The 21,039-nt window shown below is 37.5% G+C and overlaps 1 protein-coding gene across 2 annotated transcripts in view; it reads left to right on the top strand.

Annotated features, from left to right (window-relative positions):
- Positions 1-1,453: 1,453 nt before the first annotated feature.
- Positions 1,454-21,039, top strand: part of ST6GALNAC3 (ST6 N-acetylgalactosaminide alpha-2,6-sialyltransferase 3) — a 121,413-nt gene continuing 101,827 nt past the window's right edge. For both annotated transcript variants that reach the window (XM_068406894.1, XM_068406893.1), the window contains exons 1-2: positions 1,454-1,473; positions 7,243-7,435. In XM_068406894.1, coding sequence (XP_068262995.1) covers positions 1,454-1,473; positions 7,243-7,435 — 213 coding nt within the window. The remainder of the gene's footprint in view (positions 1,474-7,242; positions 7,436-21,039) is intronic.

Genomic DNA, 21,039 nt, shown 5'->3' with positions numbered 1-21,039 from the left:
GAGTTAATACTCACATATAGGTGTTTTTTTCTTTGACCTTTTTATCAGCAGGTGAAAAAGAGCTACAATCAGGTGGTGCTTCAATAAGTAGTAACAACCAACTGCCAGATTGAAAGATCACAAATGCTTGTACCAGCAGTTCTGTTATAGGGACGCGTACGTCAGCCTGTGTGTGTGTCTGAAAGCTTGCCAAGCTATTGATAAGAAGAGCTGGGCAATAATCCAGAGTAAAAAACAAAAAAGCACCATTTGAGAGCTGTACTGCAGAGGCTTTTTTCTTTTTTTAATACTACTTTATCATGCAGAGACTACATCAGTATTTATATAATATGCATCTACAGCTACTGATGAAGTTCACCCTAGTGAAGGACATCAATGAATCAGTAGCAGCAGTTTTAGATTAAATATTCTTAACAGATCTTATAGAATGAAAAATCAACAACCTTATTTAAAGTATGCTTCTCTGCCATGGGCATTTTAATGGGCTAGATCTCTTAAGCTACTAGACAGCTCTCAGTTGCAGCATAAAATGAAGTAGCAGACTGGCAGAAGACATGCCTTGCTCAGAAGTTGCCTTGGTGGTACTGTGACTTTGTGGTTTGTGAAAATTGGAGCTGTGCTAATGATGTCTTTGTGCCTTGTTGGGAGTAGAGGCTATTTGCACAGGGAACCCTAGGCCAGAAGTAGACTGCTGAAGGAAATACAAATTCAGCTTCGGGTAAGCAGGAAGTGAGTGTGAGAAACAATCACTATAGGACATGGAAAACTCAAAGTGCTGGAAAGCCTGAAATCACTTTAAGGGATAAGAATATCTCCAGACAAAAAAATGCTCCTTCTTATCAGGCTTTGAGTTTAGGGCAAGAAGTAATAGTGATGCAGATTAATTCTTGAAATCTGGCAACACTTTGCAATTTGAAGGGCTCAGAATCACTGGGACTTTTCAAATGTAGTAACTTCTTATGCATGATAGCATATGTGAGACCTTCAAAATAATTCAACAGTTACTTCCTGAAACTTTGAAGTTCTTCACCTTACATAATTTCATTTTATTGCCCAAATATGTGTGCTATTTCTGATGGGAATGTTGTATGTAATAAAAGTTATGCAGTTACCTGACACTAAATGTCAATAGCAATAATCCTCCTATATGTAAGCAATGAAGGCTTTTAATATAGGCCACTGCTGCTGCTGCTATATCAGTTGTTTGGACAAGATAGTGTTGATTCCTGTTGTTGTTCATTGGCAGGTCTTACCCCAGTGAGCCTAAGCACTCTGCAGATTTTTGGCTTTAATTAAGGAGAAGTTTGAATTTTATTTTGCTGTGAAAAACACTGTGTCGAGCTGTTGTGAACCTAGATAACACCACCGTTCATATGGGACTGCACTGTGAATCATGGTGAAAACTGAATTATGTAACAAGTTTTCAACAACTGACAAAAATAAAAGAGGTACAATGAGCTGTGTTCTTGAGAGGTCTTCAGCTGCCTTAGCTATAAAAAAGGCCAGAGCTCCTACAGAGGAGGTATGCAAGAAGTAATGTGTCTTCTATTCGTGCCTTCTCAAACAACATAAGCTATGAACACAGTCCTTATTCAGAGTACGTTCTTAGAAGAAATACTTTCCAGGCCATATAGAAGGCTAAAAGTCATGTGTTTCTTTCATTGTATCTCTTCTATCTATTTTTATATATGTTGCATTTCTTGCCTTGCTTCTCCATCACTGAACTTTATTTCTGCTCTTACTCCTCAGCTTTCTGGCTGCTTACATTCCAGTTTAGCAAAGGTGCCCTTTTCTAGAAATGAAATAAATTTTGCTTTAATCTTAATTTTACTGGTTTTTGAACCCAAACCAGATCTCACTTCTGATATAACCCCTTACCTGCTTTCTTCTCTTCTCCTGAGGGAGAAACGTTGACAGCCATCTCCTGTGGAGCCTTGAACACATTTGGGTTAACTTTTGGTTCTGGGGAGAACAAAGTAAATCTTCAGCTACCGATTTTATGCAAATGTTGCTTGACACATGTCTATTTCTAAAAGGATCTTTGCTATATAGCCCTGGTCCCTCTTTGAAAACTTCTAGGACCCCTGCCTGAGTATCCCTCCAGCAGCTCTGTTAAAGGGAGGTGCAGGAGAAAAGAAATAGCTGAAAGGCATATTTATTTCCAATACCAGTGAAATCAGCAAGGTATGCTGAACTAGTGTGCTGAAAGAATTTCATTTTATGCTCTGTTGTAACAGAAAGCAGCATTCAAAGAGGATGCTCAAGACTATAAAAGAGAAAATTAAATAAAACTAGTTGTTACATATAGTGGTCTACAAAATGAAACTGATTCAGTAAGTGTAGCCATTATTGTTTCAGTTGGTATTATACTTGAGTAAAAAACCTGAAACCCAGCATCAGTCCTATAATAAAAGTAGTATAATGTGCAGAGATATTTTAAAAAGTGACTGAGTTATTCAGTATGTTCATAAAGGTAGGGATTGTGAAACTAATACAATATTACTGCATATTGTGTCATCTAAGAGACTCAAAGCCCTTGTGTAAGTATCTACCTTTGATTTGTCCTTCAAAGTGCAGTGTTATCATGTATCCATGAAAATAACAGGAAAAAATGAATACTGTAAAAAAAAGTCAATTTCTGAGGAAAGGTTTATGTTCAATTACTGTTTGGGGCATGGAACTTCACTGGTTCCAAGGGTTCTTTACTAGAGTCTTCCATAATGTATTAAACTTTGGCACTTAACAAATTCGGGCAGGCAGTTATAATAGAAACAATAAACCTGAGAAACAACATAGTTCTAGAATAAAAGTTTAGGACTAGCTTCTCGATTTCTTTGTGATCTTAGGGAAATTGCTTTCAGCCTCAGTTTATGTATCTGTGAAATGGTTTTTTACTGTTAATCTCACTAGGATGGGTATTTATGACTGCTTGTAATGTGGTTTGATCATCTCTGTCATGTAAGACATTCTAAGTGTCAGGGTGTTGCTGTTGAGCTAGAAAGTAGAATAAAGATACTTACTACATACCTCAGTAAAATTTACAACTTATGAAATTATCTTCTTACACTGAAAATATTTCCTTTCTTCCTCCCTGCTAGACAACTGTATACAGCACAAAAAATATTTGTGTCTTGTTATTCTATCAGGCGTTATTGACCTATAAAAATGGTCTTGTCATCTCCACACTTCTGAACAGATTATGAAAGAAAGATGACTAAAACTTGTTCAGACTGCCAAGTTCTTGCCAAACTGAAGCTAATGAATCACCCTGGCACTGGCAAATGGCCAAAAACACATGAAAGGAAGGTTATAAAGAGTGTTAGGAACCATGTTGCCAAATATATATACCCCCTCATAAAAGTACTGTTGTTATTGTTTTATTTCCATGAAGTTTTTAATGACATCCTAACCAGCATAGTAATATGACACTCCTGGTTTTGTTTCAATTCTTATTTTAAGAATGTAAATATAAATTCAAGCCTTAGAAGTATGAATCATGCCTACTGCTTATTGATTTTGATGTACACACTAGACAGAAAGAGCCTGGTGTCTGAGAAATAACTGAAACCGAGACTTGGTATTATATTATTATGAGAACTGAGTAAAAAGGGTTGAGAAGAAACTGTTTAGTTCTAGTTGTGCTTTCTGCCCAGCAGGGTGCCAGGTACTGCACTACATGTGCTCTGATCTGAAGTGTGTCCACTTGTGTATCTTTTTTTTTTTTTTTTAAACCCTGAATGAGCACCTACTTAGACTTAGTGTCATTAACAAATACTAAACTCCATCACTCTTCTGCTATAGGATCCTGTATTCGTAACTATGGTAATTTTCTTCTTGCAACTGTTGTCTAGACTAGTCATGTACTATAGTGAATGAAGTAAAATATTACAAAAGCTAATATACCATGCAAGTCATACAGCTAAGAAACTGTTTAAATTGTGGCTTATTGTTTAGTCCTTGCTGAATATGTATAAAATGTTTATAACTGAATATAAATTTTTTTATTTAAATGTTGGCAACATAAAAATATCTACATTAAATTAGCTAGAAAAATATAAATATTGATTGAGATCTATACCAAGGATGTTTCTTTCGTTAAGAGACTATTTGCATTCATGACAACAGAAAATTAAGAAGGAATAAGATTTGTTTCTGTTCAGACTTGCTAATTAGTGTTGGTTTAGCTCTCCCAAATGGTAGGATGTGTAAGTATTTAAAATGTTCATGCAGACAAATTTTGAGACAAATTAGAGTATGGTATTCATCCCTGTATATAGCTTCATACTTCTCTGTCATATCCTAATGTCATGTAGAGTTCCTGGAGTCTCCAATGCTAAATTTTATCAGAGGAAAGATAACAAAATCCATTTATCTGCAGAAAGGGTGGTTTTACAAGAAGCACTTACTGACAAAGAGCACCTGTATTTTTTTTTTTCTTGAGCAGGTAAAGGAGAGAGGAACTTAAGGGGAAACAAATTACTTTAGAGGTGCCCCTTAGAATACTCTTGACCACTGAGCAATCTGCCTCACTTGATGCTTAAGAAGGCTAAAATTACAATAAGTGGCTGCTTTGTTGTTTTTTAATATTTTTCCAGTGAAATTTATACAGCCACTGAAATTCCAATTTATAATAGTCTTTCCCTTGGAGAATGCTTTAACAAAAATTACTGGGGAACTGAATCCTTAACACAAGCTTCCTTTGTACAATTTGGTAAGTAGGCATCGTGTTTGCATATGGCTACAATTTTTTCCAAAACAGTTATAACAGATGCATTGATTGCTTTCTGGTTCAAAAATTCCTTTCTCTCATTGCATGTTCCCTCCTTTAGTACATCATATTTAAAGAGAAGGAATATGAAAATTGGATGGCATCCTAATGCAAGTCAAGAAATCTAGCTACACAGTCTGATTTCTTTTTGGGGCAGAGGCTCTTTGTCTGCTTCTCACAGGGAGCTGTTCTAAAGTTGATTGCAACATTTTCAAGTTTAGAACATATCTGCACAAAATAAAGGAAACTAAAAAAAAGGTATTCAACAAACCAGGAAGATAGGCTATGTGGAAATCAGGCAGTGGCATCACACAGGGCAGTATTGCTGCTTCCTTCTGTGGATGCTTTCATTGAAGCATGTCCATGTAGTGGCGTGAGACTATAGATTCCCCATTAAATGGTTGCAATATTTTTATTCAGATTTGCAATAAATAATATAACTAATCCATGCTCCTGCTCATTGCTTTACAATTGTGACTCTCACTGCACATCTTGGCTCCTCTTAATACTTTCAAGCCCCTGATATATAGCTAAACATTTCTGACTCCATCTGGTACAAAGAGAAATGACACAGAAGTGCTCCCCAGCCAGTTTATTGCAATTTAATGTAAACCTGTTATAATGCAGTTGATGAAAAGTGCAGTGTCTTACATCCATTCTGAAAGCCGTGATTGGGTTGCGGCTGCTGCGCTGCCCTCTGAAGATTTGCTGGGTTTAATTTTATACTGCACAGACATTAGCTGACTACGATTCCTCACTGAATCACATTGCCATGATACTTTTCTTCTTCATCATCCTCTTCCTTTTCTCCTCACAGTGACCTCATTCACCCAAGTTTTCCATCTCAGTCTTTTGTTGCTTTTATCTTATAAATTGAAGCCTCCTAATACATGAAAACAGATAGAGCCATGCAATTGACCCCCATAACATGCTATTTTGTTAACTCTTGTGTATGCGAATGCAGTAATATCCCTTCAAATTTTCTGTGTGCTCTTTGCAATTCCTACTGTTTTCTGTGTCCAGAAACTGAACTGAAGCATGGCAGCGGTGCCTACAGGCCTTGTGCATGGGCACGTAGGCCTCGTGCACTCATGTTCAGTAAAACTTTGTCTACATCTTTCCCAGTATGTTTGCTGTGTAACTATCGTTGTTTCTTCTGCTCAACATTTTGAACTTTAGTTCCTGCAGACTGTCAAATGAACCTCCAGGCAAAGAACAGATTCATCTTATATGGTTGCAATCAGAGCTCCCTTTTCACCCCTCCAGTGCCCTTGCAGCACTTGCGATCTTATTGCCATCATGTACAAAAGTGGTCTTAAATGTGTATTCTGCTGGTTCTTGTTAGTTGGTGTTATTCGTAGACAGGAATTGGGGAGATGAGATTCTACCATCCAGCATGAAATGTTACTATATATTTATGTAGACCCTTAGGTAAACAATTTTTCCCCTCTATTTTCTGTATATATGACTGTTTAGAGGGATAGAATTACTTTCAGTAGGGTGATTAAACTGTGGCAAAACAGGTAAAGCTAGAATGTAATTAAAGTACAGCAAAAACACCTGTAAATGATCATTATTCCATTCCGTCAGGGAAAATTTTAAAATAACCTTTATGATAGAGTATCATAGCTGGAAACTTTACATATATCAACTAAAATGTTTTATCCTTGAGTAATTTGTTTAGAAGTAATTGACTGCAGTATTTAAAAAATAGCTAAAAATGAGGGAAACACCATATTTCTTATAAGTTTTTCTTCTGCAAACTGGGGAGTTACCCAGGGAAAAAGTTGATATCTTTCTGTAGTTACATTAACCAGTCCAACCAACTGGATAGGTTAGAGGTGGAAAGCAAAGGCTAATTAGGTACAGGCTTCAGATCTGTTACATTATTAACAATGGAGGTCATCTTGTCTGAGATAATAATGCCTCGCTTTGTAAATTTGTGAACCTGGAATAAAGCAGAATATCATGCTGACTTCACCGGCAATTTATTCTAAAATATTTAAGGTTAGAGTATTAGTTCTGTTGCACAGGAATGATTTAAAATTAGTGCACAATAAATACAATCTGTAGTGATCATCTTCTTCACAATAAACTCTGTGTGGTACAGCTGCAGATGGCATTTTCCCTTTGTGTGTTTGTCATGTCTAGAGCACTGACGATTTTGAATGGAGACTTCGGTGTGAAAGTTTACATAAAAATGGTCATTCCAAATACATTGAGCAAAACTGATCCATTTCCAACCAATTGTAAAAAAAACTCTCAAAACCTCTGAAATGCAAATTTATTGAAACAAAATGATCCAGTCACCTGTCTCATTGCGCTCCTGCAGCGAGGTGACTACCATAAAAATAATTTAACATAAAGCTTTCTAAAGTGTTCTTCCTTCATCCTACAGTAGAAGACATGTTTTTTTTATTAAAACCAATTCTTAATTTTAATAATTTATTTTCTTTCTTCTTTTCATTACAGAGAAAGTCTGTTGTTGCTGTGAGTTTCATTGCAGCATTCCTCTGTCTGATCATCGTTCGTCTCACAAATGAAGTAACTTTCCCTTTGATCCTAAACTGCTTTGGACAAAACAGTGTCAAATGGATACCATTTTCAAATGGCCAAAGGCAGCCTTTGAGAACTCATTATGGATATATAAACGTGAAAACACAAGAGGTAAGACCTGGTATCAAGAGCACAGCAAAATAAACCAGTTGACTTCTCTTTCTCTGATATACAGAACTGTTTTTCTACCAACCTGACCAGTGTAAAAACTAAAGCAAGCAATGTTTCCGAGCAAAGTGTCTTTTTAAAGTGTGCTACCATTTAAATGACCATTGAATTTTTAAAATTTTGTCATATCTGCATTGGAGAGAGCAGTGGGCTGGCCTCAAAATCCTGCTTGGTTGCAGTGAGAACTGATATTTATACAAGCAATAGAATTTTTCAGATTAATTTCAAGCCTTCTTTCCCTTTAACTCAAAAAGAAATTTTCTTATTTGTGTTTTTAATAAAGACCTAAAAATGTTTAATTTTGCCTGGGATACCTGAGGAAGAAGTAGTTTATTTGCATTTGTATGTGCATGGAAAAGGAAAAGGGAATGATTTGTGAAATGAACGAAAGTGTAGAAAAGTTATAGAGCTAGAGGTTTATTGGATTTTTCTGGAACTATTATATTAACAGTTGGTAGCTATTTGAAAGCCAGGTATATATTTCCAGTCTGTTTTTTAAAATGCTTTGGCCTGTATCTGCTTTGCAAAATACTAGCTGTGTGATAAAAATACTTGTGTGATAAAATTTCACTTTACAGGGACTCCTGCTTTAAACTTAGTTGGCAAAATATCTAACGACATTGTTGGGTTTTGGTGGTAGTGGTGGTGCTTTTTCCTCAGACTCTTTCCCTCTCTCTCTGTTTGTGTACTATTTGTAACAGATGCAAACTTACAAAATAAGCTAATATAAAAAAACGAACTTTTTCTAAAAGTTGTTTTGGATCAGTTAGAGCAGTCAGTCATGAGAAATACTATCAGACTTCCACTTACTGCTACTTATTTTTCTTTATAAAATTGCAAATATTAATGTCTGAAATTCATTCACGTAACAGCTTTTATAGAAAATGAAAATACTTTTCCACTTCATGATATTCAGTCCTATAAGTGTATTGGACAAGTTAGTTATTATTTTACCTTTAGAGTGTTAAATATGAAAGTCAGAATGAGAGAGGGTTATAGTTTTTAGGAGGCAGCTTTTTTTAAACTTCTGTATCTTTTAATTGTTGTCCGTGTAAGATGAAGTATATCGGAGGCTAAAGTACATTATCTCCAGAGCAGAAAAAGGACAGGCACCTGAAAGGAAATATGTTTGAGTCAGGGTGTGAATCCTAGTCCCGGTGAAATCGGGACTGCTGTTGCGTTCAAAAGGGCTAAGGGTCCATCCAGCATGTCTGGATAACGCAAAAGAACCAGGAACCCACTAAAAATGAGAGGGCAGTGTGTTCTGCATGTTCCTTGGGTTATTGCCACAGCAGCAGGTGTGGAATCTGAATGAGATAGAGCTGCCACGGTCACTTGATCACTATCAGTCTGAACTGATAACTGGAGAGGAGCATGCTAATCCATTTTTATTCGCCATTGCCTTCATCAGAGGTTAGATGTAGCTTGTGGGAGCCTTGATTCATTCTTAAATTTGATAACACGCTTGGAAGTTCTAACAGTAAATGGAAATGAATGTCCTGAAAGTTGGTGACCAGTACTGATTAGTAAGACATTTGTCTCAATTTAACTTAGGTCATGAAGGACTCCTTCAACTTAGTATTGTAATTGTTTTCCCCCTTGATTTGCAGATTACATTAATATTTGCTAATTAAAGTGGTAATGAACATGCCTTGTTAATTGTGAATGCACTATCTTCTGACTTAATTATTCCCTGTGCGAGGGAAGTATTATTTTGCTGCCCATGTGAAAAGCTTTTACACGGCTCATGTTCCTAACTCACACTCATCGCTTTCTCAGACTACAATTTTTATAACACAGATTGCTTTATAAAAAATGCATTTGCATACTAGTTGCATTACAATCGCCAGCAATTCTCAATTGTTCATGGAGACTAAAACCACTGATCACTTATTTCTGTAAGCGCCAAATACACTGAATTTCTGCTCATTTCATAAATTAAGCTATTATTTTCTATTTTTTTATGCTGCTATGGTATGTAAGATAAGCAGAAGGTCTAGTCTGTGAGTGCAGCTAATACTCTAAACAAATGTGGCCAAGGTTTTTGCAAAATGGAACACACGCCATCTCATCAATGGCCAAGGACCAAAAGATGGGGAAACTATGCCATAATGAATTATCAGAAAACTATGCAATGGAAGGGAAGATAGGGAAGAAGGCTTTTAAAGACATTAATTTTGATACTCTCTTTTCTGTTTTGTTGAGAGAATCTATGCACACCTGTTGAATGTGTTCACGGTCTTCTAGGATGTCCTTTGAAGACTGTCACCACAGTGGATCCTACGTGTCCCCTGCTGTCCAATAGCAATTCCTCCTGTTTCTTAGCCACTTCCAACCTCCTTCTCCTTCTTTTCTTCACCTTTGTTCTCTGTTCTCCTTTACCTGTTCCTCTCAGGCTCCACTCTGAGGCCTAGCTGCATGCAGCATGCCAGGGCTCTCTAATCCCAATTTCTCAGTTTACTTAAATAGTACATATACAAGTCACCAAAACAGAGTAATTAGAGTAATTTACCACCAAACCAGTCAGTCATCTGACATGACAGGGAAGCTAGAAAATCTAGATGAACTACTACTGTACCATTCCTGTCCCTCCCTTGCCTACTTACTTTCTGAGGAAAAAAAACCCCAAGACTTTAATTCATAGGGAAAAAAGCTGAAGTTAGAAGGAGCTGATTTCTTTTGCTGTAAGACTGAGTGAGTGAGACTTAAAAACCTTATGAGATGATGGAAAATCAATTACCTAGTGGTTAAAGCTGAAGTGATCAATGATTTGTATTAAAGAATATCAGGAAATAAGGTGATATGAACATCTGTGTTTATCTCAAGTAAAAAACAGTGATGTGTGTATTATTAGGTATGATCAAAATAATGCAGTAAAGATATTTCAAGGGTGTTGAGTATTTGACTTAACAGTATAATACTATGGAATTTTTATCACTAAAAAGTCTGAAAAAAATTTTAAGATTACTATAACTAGATTGTGTGGGAGTATTTAATACAAAATCCAGAGAGAGACATAACTTAATCCCTAATTAAGGCTGTACATAATACAGGGTTGTTGCTATGGTTTCCTTGATTTGTAGCTATAGCAACAGCTTTGAAAAAACTGACTTTATTTACAGTAAACATACTATATTTGAAATATAAATAGATGTGAAGTGTTGTACTATACTGGCCCATTATGTCTAGACACATTTTAGTTTTACTTTTCGAGATATTTCTGAAATAGCTGATTCTTCACCTGAAAATTTTCATTCACTGCTGGCCCTCCTTCCCCTCAAGAGAAGGGGATCCCTTAGTAGTCCTCCACAATGGGATCTCTTCCCTTTTCAATGTCCACATCTGAGAGGGATCCCTAAGATTTGTGAGAGACTATGGCTGCCTGATTTGCAGTGTTGCTCTCTTGCTCAAGTACATGAATTTTGACCTTTCAGTGAAAAGAAGGTGTATGGGCAAGATGACCTTTCTGTCCCTTATTTCCTCTACTTTGTAGCTATGGATTTTTGGTGATAGGTCCCATGAAATCCATCTTTAAGAAATGTCATGTCTATCATGTGTTAGTTACTTTTGTCCTATTCCTGGTATTTTTCCATAGACAATACTACCTTGATACAACTCCACAGTGGTTACCTGATTGAAACCTATTGTCACTTCAGTAAACTTCACTCCCTGCCCTAAGCTGATGTAATGATTCTTCCTGTGTATCAAAAACAGGCAAGCAGATAAAAAGAAGCAGGTATAGAAAATATAGCCTTCCTCCTCCTTTTGTACCATTCCTACTCTGAGAAGAGTTCTGGCAAAATTAATGAACATTATGTATTTAAATTGCAGCATTATGACATCAATTTAAAACCCATTAGCAGTTTGAAACTTTATGCTAGGCAAGTCTAATAGTGTTCTTGGATATTTGATTGTGCTTCTTGAAAGGTGAATATTGAATAGATTTTTACTCTACCGCCAGTATTAAAATAATATAGCATTTTCTTACATATGTAAAATCTGAAATATAGCTGCAATAACACTTGAAACATAATTATAAGAAGTATATTCAAGTACTATGCAAAGATTAAAACTGTTCTTGGAAAAGGGTAAGTTTTGAGATGACCTAAAATCCCTACATTAAACTGCATCTGTGAGATCTAATGGCTTAATCTAAAATGAATTCTGAGGGAGATAAGAGCCTTTGTGCCATGAACGTTGAAAAATCTCATAGGATAGTGATGAGCACCGAATAAAAGGAACATGCATTGCAGAGGTTAAGATTTTTTTTTAAAATCTTATTGTAACTGAAAACCCCATCAATACTGTGTTGACATCGAAGAAATAAATTTTGTTCATATTATCACATACCATTTTGCATTTTGTCCTGTAACCTGAACAAACTAGTATACAAGCATTAATTGCTTACCACTTGTGGCACACACAGCCACATATACGTGTGAACATACAGCCTAAGTCTAGTCTCTTTTTTTTTTTTTCTTTTTGCCAGAAGTTCTGTGGTAGAACTCAACTGAAATGAGTGGAGGTTTCCACAAATGAAATATCCCAGATATAAATAAAAATAGGAGGGGGCTACAGACCTTATACATATTTGTGTAGTCCTTTTTCTTTTTTTTTTTAACAGAATTAATTAATTGCATTAAAAACAACATCATCTGAAGTATAGAGGAAAACTAACATAAGCAGCAGAAATACAGGCTGTGCGATGTGCTATCTGACTGTAAGATAAGGCACATACCATTTCAACAATAGCAACAGCATAGCTGTTAAACATGTTAGGAGCAGTCGTAGGAAGGACCCGTACCAATCATGAGACCCCATGTTCTTATAAAACTCGAATAACTAAATTTGAAAATGCACAAAGAAAGCAAAGAATGTGATGAATGTTTTAATATTAGTTTCTTTCCAGATATGAAAGTAAGAAAAAAATTTAAAAAGGACTGAAATTTTTATGTGTAATGCTAAAAATAAGTAAAGCTAATGATCAGCCTGGGATGGTTTAAGTTTTGCTTCTGTTAGTGATAGATGCGGAATGACACTTACTATGAAGAGAAACTTGGAGAGTAGTACTGGGCTTCAAGTCAAAAGAGAAGGTACCAGACTGTGAACTTGCATGGTGTGTTGAACTAACTTCAGAGATGTTTGTTTCATACTCTTGCTGGGAAGAACTGGGTCCTAAAAACGCTAAAAAGCTTCATCAACCGGAACTCACTGTGACAGAAATTTGCTTTAGTATTTAATTTCTGACACGTTCATGACTTCCATCCTGTCTTTTCCTTTGGGATCTTACTCATTGTTACAGCTTAAGAATTCATAGGATATTTTGTTAAGAAAAGGTCATCTGTTTCATAGTCATTTATCATTTATATCCCTTCTACGAAAATTTTATATCAGTTGTTCAGTTACATAATTTCAACCTTAGTAATCATGTAATAATAATAATAGTAATAATAATGGAAGTAAAACTAAACATGCCGTATATTCTTCTGCATATTTTTCTGCTTCTGTCATATAAATTTTCAGGAACAACTTTTCTTGGAAATATTACAGAAGAATTGGCTACATAACATTTTAAATGACAATCATATTGCTTGTCACACTTCTGACAGAAATTGGTGGGCTGTTGGTTCCCATCCCCCTACCCCTCTGTGTTTGTTAACTATACCAGAGCTCTCATTCCTGGCTCTGGGAGCTGTAGGCACACACTTGAAAATAAAAATCCTGCTGAAGATTTTAACCACCAAATGAGCAACTCCACGAGCACATCTTATATGACAGAAATAGACTTCACTAAAGAAATTATCACCAGAGGCCCACTGTCTTCTTCCTCTTTCCAACCCCTTTTTTGCCTGGGAGAAGAGAGAACCATCAGAATAAGCTGCAAGGTCCACTCGAAACCACTCAGGCTGTTATGAACGTACAGGAGAGAAGGGAGCACAGATGATGTGTCCTCAGTAGAGTAAATCCTGCCAGCTCAGCCTTTTTCCTTCTGTATATATGGAATTAGCTTAGGTTTTTAAAGCTGCCACAACTCTGATAGTGTCTCATGAGGAAAAAGTCAAGTGCCAGGATAAATATATCGAGTATTCTATACAAAGGAATTAAATCTGCTCCACACAGAGCCTGAATGTGATGAGTCAAGCAGTGCTGCCTGTGTGGTAGGTCTGCTTTTTTTTTAAAAAAAAGACTAAGGGACTTGAGAAGAGATTGCTATCAGCCAGTAAGCTGTGCCATCGAAAGTCAATCCCTAAAGAGTCTGGGCTGGTGGAAATAAATGTCGACGATGCACAGTCATGGGCTGGATTGATCTGTCAAATGGAGCTTACAGGCTGTACCAGAAAAGGTGCCTGGTGTCATAGATTTGCCATGCACCTTGGTTATATGTATTTTTCAGACATTTCTCCTACCTTCTTGAGAATGTTTTTACTGCTAGCGAAGGGGAGGTTTGTATTAGATAATGTTAGACTCCCTATGAGAAGGTGCCAGTTGTGTTTTCCATGTGAGAAGTGTGAACAATGCCTCTCCAAATGAGAGACATGACATTGAGAAAATTGACTTTAGACCTTTTGGAAAACAGAGACAGACCTTAAGTTTTGCAGTTAGCCAGCTTGATAGACAAAGTCCTATCAGCAAATTTTGCTTTAGTCAAATGGCAGATGGACCAGACAAAGTGAATGGGGTATTCTTTGAACTGGTAAAGAAAAGAGCAGAGAGATTTGGTGTAATAACTTCTTGAATGAGACCAAACCGGTGGGGCAGATAGGAAAGGTGGGCTGGCTAGTGTAATGAGCAGATGAGGATGAGACTTGTGGTCAAGAGGAAGAAGGAGGAACTTGCTGTAACCTGAACATGCTCTTACCCTGGATGAGAACTGAATTCTGTTACCATGATGTGATTTCAGCTTTTGTCAAGAATAGTTGCTAAATGAAGGATGGGCTGGTTTGCATTAATAGCAAGCAAGGTGTCTTCTTGGTGTTTCATTTCATCAGTTGGGAGAGCAGTGCTCTATCGTTTACTCACTGAATATCCTCCCGCTACTGCTGTTTAAAAATTAAGATGCTTCCATCATAAGAAGCTCAGTATCACCCTGCCAAGTTTATACCTGGAGTATACTTCTCATAGAGATTCAAGGTATCCTTTGCAGCAAAGTGTTGCTAATTTTGGATGCAGTGATGACTGCTAAGGTACACTTTGTACTGATGTTTAGATACACCACAGAGTAAAAAGAGCTAGTGAAAATGGAATTTTGCTCATATAATTGTTTCTACACAACGGGTTTTTGCTGGCTGTGGCAATCAGTGATTTTAGCTCTTTGAGCTCTTGCCCGGCGCAGCTATTGTGGCAGAGATGCGCGGCACTGAGCTGACCCGCGGCTATTAATACTTCTCTGCAGGGAAGCAGCGTGCCAGCCACACACACACCTACGTGCACTGGTGCGCATGTAAACACAGCAGCTAGAACTTGCTCAAGAGACAGACTCCTAGCACTGACAATCATGCCAATTACTGGCAAGTTTTAAAGCCACAGCCATCTTCCTTGAAAGCCTTTGCTTTCCAAGTTCGCTCCCATGGCCATCTGTCATAGCCTGCATTTGGAAGCTTCAGGTTCTGCTGCAGGGCTCTGTGGATTGCATACATAGTTTTGTCTTTTTTATTGTTCTCTGAGTTTGTGGAAAGTTTCTACCACGTGAGTTTTTTCTCTTAGGTTTTTTGTTAGATTAAAATGTGAAGATTAAATGCATTTTTGAGCTGTTAATCTGTGTTATCTGCTGTCAGACTGGGCTGGAACAGGTGGACTGGTGTAACTGCTGCATGGAGAGAAATGAGCTCAGAGAGTCTCTTAGAATAGATGCAGATTGCACCAGTAATAATTGCTTTTCTTGGGCTAGTGTCTTTCTTGTCTGGCTGAATAAATTAATCCCTACTACCAAATACGTATTATTTGGTCTGTAAGAGGGCCTGTATGACTTTCACATAAAATCCTCATGCCCCTTACTGGCATTACTGTGCTGGCAGTGCTTGCATCTTAGAGCTCTACTTGATAGAGTTACACTATCTATACCAAGGAGCTACATTTTCTGTGGATATAGCTGTAAATTTCATCTACTTATCGTAAATTTTTTAACTATCTCTAAACCAATAACTGATATTACCACCAACGTTGAAAAGTTCATGGTAAACTGTGTCTATGGGGCTGCACCCTAAAATGAAAACCAATTCAGTCTGGAGAGGGGTGGGGAGAAAATGAAGTTCTGTGTTATTTGCAGTATTTCTTTCCTCCATCTTTATTTTTCCTTCTTCCCATTTGATATATTTTTCATATTCAGTTCGTCAGAGATTACAGTAATCTCTTGTTTCCTGCCACTCAGAAAAGCAGTTGGCATGCCCATTAGATGAATAAATATGGTGTTAAATGAAATTCCCAAAATGAGTGTGGAGAAATTACTGGAGTGATTTTGGGATTGTCCACTTAATAACAGCAATTCATCCTCCATTTTTATCCCAACCCCGGGGGTGCACATTACTGCCTTTACCTTGTTCATACCAGTTAAGTCCTCTTTTCCACAAGTAATAACATCATTTTTTGAACTACAGATTCTCTAGTTTGTCTTTAAGAGCCTCTTGTAGTTAGGACGCAGAGTTTTGGCTTTGAAATTGATGGAAATGACACAGGTCTTGGATCAATATTTCTCCAGGGGGCAGAACCTGGTTGCTCCAGTTGGAGGCTGCAAAGAGTGCTCAAGGGCCTTGTATTAATTTTACACGAGCCAAAGTGCAAGTTGGTTTGGGTTGATTTCCCTGGTTCTAGCTCAGTGATGCTGCCACCCTCCCTCCCTCCCTTCTGCCTCAAGTTGAAAAAGTATTTTTCTAAGCTTTTCTTCAGATGCCTTTGGACTCATATGAAATGCCTGACTGCATGCATAGGAGTCACCCCAAAGTAGTTCCAGGGCAGTGCACTGAAAGCTTAGATCAGCACTGGCAAATATACTACAGTAGAAATTAAACACCAAGGTGAAGGATAAAGTTTGGTCTTTAGGTAAAAATAATAACCCTATATTTGATGGCATGCGGTATATTATGGAACTGATTTATTAACATTTTCTAGCTTACGATATAGTTTCTCATGTCATCGTATTTCTAGCATGTAAAAGACATGTAACGTCTGTACTATTTCCTTTTAGCTCTTCCTTTTTAGATCCAGTGCATGTCGTCCAAAATTGCTGATTTCTTTCATCAGCCCCTGTCCTCTCCAGTTTGGCTTGCCCTTCACTACCCAAAATTTCTTTCACTAGATCATCCAATTACCTCTTCTTCAAAAATATACTACTATTCAGGACAGCTTCTCAGGCATAGCTTGGAGATTTAGGAGATGAGAGGCTGTTCTTAACAAGCCAGCTAGTGCTGCATTCTGCATAAGGTTTGGTTCCTGAATAGATTCAAGATGTAGCCCCAAAATGAATGGATTATGTTGATCCAGTCTTTAGGTGACAGGCTTTGGAAAAGCAACTGGGAACTGATTTCAAATCAGAAGAACCTATGGCAAAATTGTGTCTCAGCTCAGAGCTCATTTACATTTTTAAGTTTCTTTCCAATGTCTTTACAAGTATAACTTCTCTCTCACATTGAGTCAGTACCTAAAAAGTTTATTTGTAGCCATGCCAGTGTCTCCCAAAGGCTGAATACAGGCGCTTTTTAGTGTCTTCAAGGCTAAACAGGCTCTCTAGTTAGAAGCCAGAGAAATGAAATTTTCTCAAACACATTGTAGATCGTGTTTCTTCATTAATTCTCTCAATGGCAGACCTTCAGGGAGTCCCACAGGAGAGTGCCTTGGAGGTAGAGGAAGTGTCCTGTGGAATCCCCCATTCATGTGAGTCCACTCATTTCTGCTCCAGTTGGTCCTTAGTGTTGGATGCGCCTTGTCATCAGCAATATCAGGGACAACTGATGGAGCTGATAACATTACTGTAACGCAAATGACGATGATTAGTATTGATCTGTTACTCAGAAGAGAACAGGCAGGGGAAGAGGCTGGAACTCTTACAAACTATCCTCGGTTTCTGTCCTTCTGCTGGCATGGACCAAAGTACTGTTCACTGCTTCAGTTTCATCATGTTTGTAAAGGATTCATGTTTCTAAAGAGCAAGTAATGTTTCTAGATCAAGTCACTTCTGGTGAAGTTCAAAAAGTAAAATGGGGGCAGTCAGATTGACTCTCATAGAATGATTGGGGATCTACTAGCCCTGATATATTATCACTTATTACCATTGTATTACAGTCAGAGCTTTATTGTCAGAACAACAACAAAAATCATCTTTGCACTACACTAATGCTTTACTCTGATTGACAAAGGACGAGGCAATCCAGGTACTGTGACAGCAGTGTTGGCACATATTGTATAATGATACATAGCAACTTTCACAGAATGTCATTAATTTTTTTCATGAATTCTGTCTGTCTTTGATAAGTGTGTGTAACTCCTAATAAATTATTTTGGAGCTGAGCACAAGAATCAAGGAGAAATGGACTTTTGCAGGTATGGAGGCTGGTGGCAGCTGAAAATGAGAAGGCAAAACTGATAGGTAATTGTAGATAAGAAGTCGTTTTCAAGCAACGGATGAGGGTGATACTGTTTCCTGTGTAAAATGAGTTGCCATCTCTGCTGGTCACAATGTGAGGTAAATTCTGTCCTGAAATCTGAAACATTTGTTATGTTCAGGCTGTTGATAGTCACAGTCACATAGGAACCAACACTGTGGAGCTCCCTCCACTTGCTCTTAAATGGCTTGCTGCCATTCTGGTGGGTATTATCCACTCTTCATTTCCTGGGAAAGAAATGGCCTTCTGTGAGGTCATTTATCTGAGTAGTGCAGAAATCGTTTTCTGCAAACCTAACTATTATCATAACAGAATCCTTAAAAAAAAATTACAGTGACACTCTGAGGTTTCTGAGATTAGTGCCTTCCTTTAAGGCCTCTATTTCCTCTGGTATTACTTCCAGTCCTGTTCACTGAGATGACAGTACATGTCTACCATGAATAGCATGAATAATGCATATATTTTTCTGCTAGTTTCAGGGTGTGCTAAATAGTTGCATATATAAAAAATAAAATCTAGAGCTGAAAAAAACCAATTGGCCACTCACCTCCCTGATAGTACGTGATTGACCCATACTCCGCATTAACTCAGGTTTAACCTGTTTGCTTTTATATTTACAATTCATGGGCCTTTGCCGACATGCCTTGGAAGATCATGTGATGGACTAATAGTTCACCACTTCAGTTTTTCCTCAGACCGAGATATGGAAAATATTATAGCTGTTTATACCTCTTTATTTCCTGCTTCTTTAAAGATCTTATATACTTCCACTTCTCATTGTCTTCTTTCTTTCAGTCGTGCTGGTTTTGGCTGGGGTAGAGTTAATTTTCTTCATAGAAGCCAGTATGGGGTTATGTTTTGGATTTGTACTGAAAACAGTGTAGATAATGCAGAGATGTTTTTGTCACTGCTGAGCAGCGCTTACACAGAGTCAAGGCCTTTTCTGCTTCTCACACCACCCACCAGCAAGTAGGCTGGGGGTGCACAAGAATTTGGGAGGGGACCCAGCCAGGACAGCTGACCCCAGCAGGCCAAAGGGATATCCCATACCATATGATGTCATGCTCAGCCTATAAAGCTGGAGGAAGAAGAAGGAAGGGGGAGGAACATTCAGAGTGATGGTGTTTGTCTTCCCAAGTAACTGTTAATGTAAATGTAACTGTAATGGAGCCCTGCTTTCCTGGAGATGGCTGAACACCTACCCACTGACGGGAAGTGGTGAATGAATTCCTTATTTTGCTCTGCTTGCGCACGCGGCTTTTGCTTTACCTATTAAACTGTCTTTATCTCAACCCATGAGTTTTCTCACTTTTACTCTTCTGATTCTCTCTCCCATCCCACCTGGGGGCAGCGATGGGAAGTGTGGTGTTTAAGCTGTTGGTGCTTAGTTGCCAGATGGGGTTAAACCACGACACAGGGAATACAGACATTTGCAGTCCCACTTTTATCACCATGTTATCAAGCAAAACTCTTCCTTATTTTTCCTAATTCGTCCATAGTGAAAGCCCACCTCCTCCTCGCTTCTCACTGTCTCAGTTTCCCAGAACCTGGCATGGGATTCCACTGTAATGGGAGGGAGAAGGTGATGTAACATGTTACCTCTGCTTCTAGATACCAATTTACCTGGGATTTATTTTTCCTAAAGTGTCTTGGACATTTTTTCATGAGATGAATCACTTCATTATTTCCCAAGATGATGCCCAGCTTTTTACCTTCCTCATGCTTTTCTGCTCTTTCTGCAAATACCATTTATTTTCTCCTGAAGATCGCTTGTAAAGATAAGGCAGATTTAACGAGGAAGAGATCACAAAGATGATGTGTTGTATGAGGGTAATTAAAAAAGGTTTAGAACTAAAAGGCAAAGTGATTTTTTTTAGTTGGGTTTTGGTTTGGTTTTGGGGTTTTTTTGTTTCTTTCCATGTGAGAAATCTTACAGTGGTTTGAGTTATTCTTGGAAATTAGATTTTTGACCATTATTTTTTCCATTCAGTCTGCAGCAGCGTTCTTGCAGTTTAAATGTGTTCATTAGAGGAACAGCTTTCATAATGGAATGTGCCAGATCTGTTAAAAAATTTGTGGTTCATTTTATGTTGAAAAACACTTGATTTGTATATACATTTGTAGTTCTTGTACATTCAGATTAATTGTCCAATTATTGAGGAAGTTGTATTCTGAATTCCTGAAAATCAGTCTTTTTTTTCAGTCTTTACTAAATGCAAAAGGGCCTCTAGTAATTTCCCTTCACTCACTAAGCGTGTCATTTTTCTTTGAAAAATCTAGTTTGTCTGGCAAGATCTTTATAAACATAAATATAATTTTAACAACTACATATCACTAACAGGCATTTCTACATTAGATGTGAGTGAGTAGATATTATTGCATAATACATCTTAAAATCTGTTTGAATTTTTAAATTGCTGGAGGATTCATCAACAGAACATTTTTGTTTCTTTCCAACATAAGTATCTCTATATATAACCACTAGTTATTTCTGGATGCAATGAAGTATTTGTCTACCTAAGGATGTCCTAGATTTTTACTACTTTTTTTGTATTTGAGATACAATAATCTTTCAAAAGTGCTCTGCACAGAGGTAGTGTCTATTATTTAATGATCTAGAGGATTTGGGAAGGAAAATGTGTTTGATTAGGTTTGGTCCCAGTATCACTGTAAATGAAACCTCAGGTTCTCGTGCTTTGTGGAACTGTGTGTGTGTCTGCAAGACTCTCTTCCTGTTAAATAGATTTGGTGTTTTGTCAGGTTCACAGCCAAAATTCTGTCACCCTTTGCAAATCACTGGTCACAGCTTCCCGCAATAGTTTAAGAATGAAGGAGACTGAAACGAGGTGAGGAAACATCTGTATATCAACAGCTGTTATACAAAGCCCTATGCTCAGTGGCGTTTAAAAACCCATGTTTTGCCCTATCATAACTAAACTGTTTATGGTAATC

This window comes from Nyctibius grandis, chromosome 8, assembly GCF_013368605.1.
Source record: "Nyctibius grandis isolate bNycGra1 chromosome 8, bNycGra1.pri, whole genome shotgun sequence".
In the NCBI taxonomy this organism is placed as follows: Eukaryota; Metazoa; Chordata; class Aves; order Nyctibiiformes; family Nyctibiidae; genus Nyctibius; species Nyctibius grandis.
Note: the sequence above shows the minus strand (reverse complement) of the source record. Positions and strands in the feature narration are given on the sequence as shown.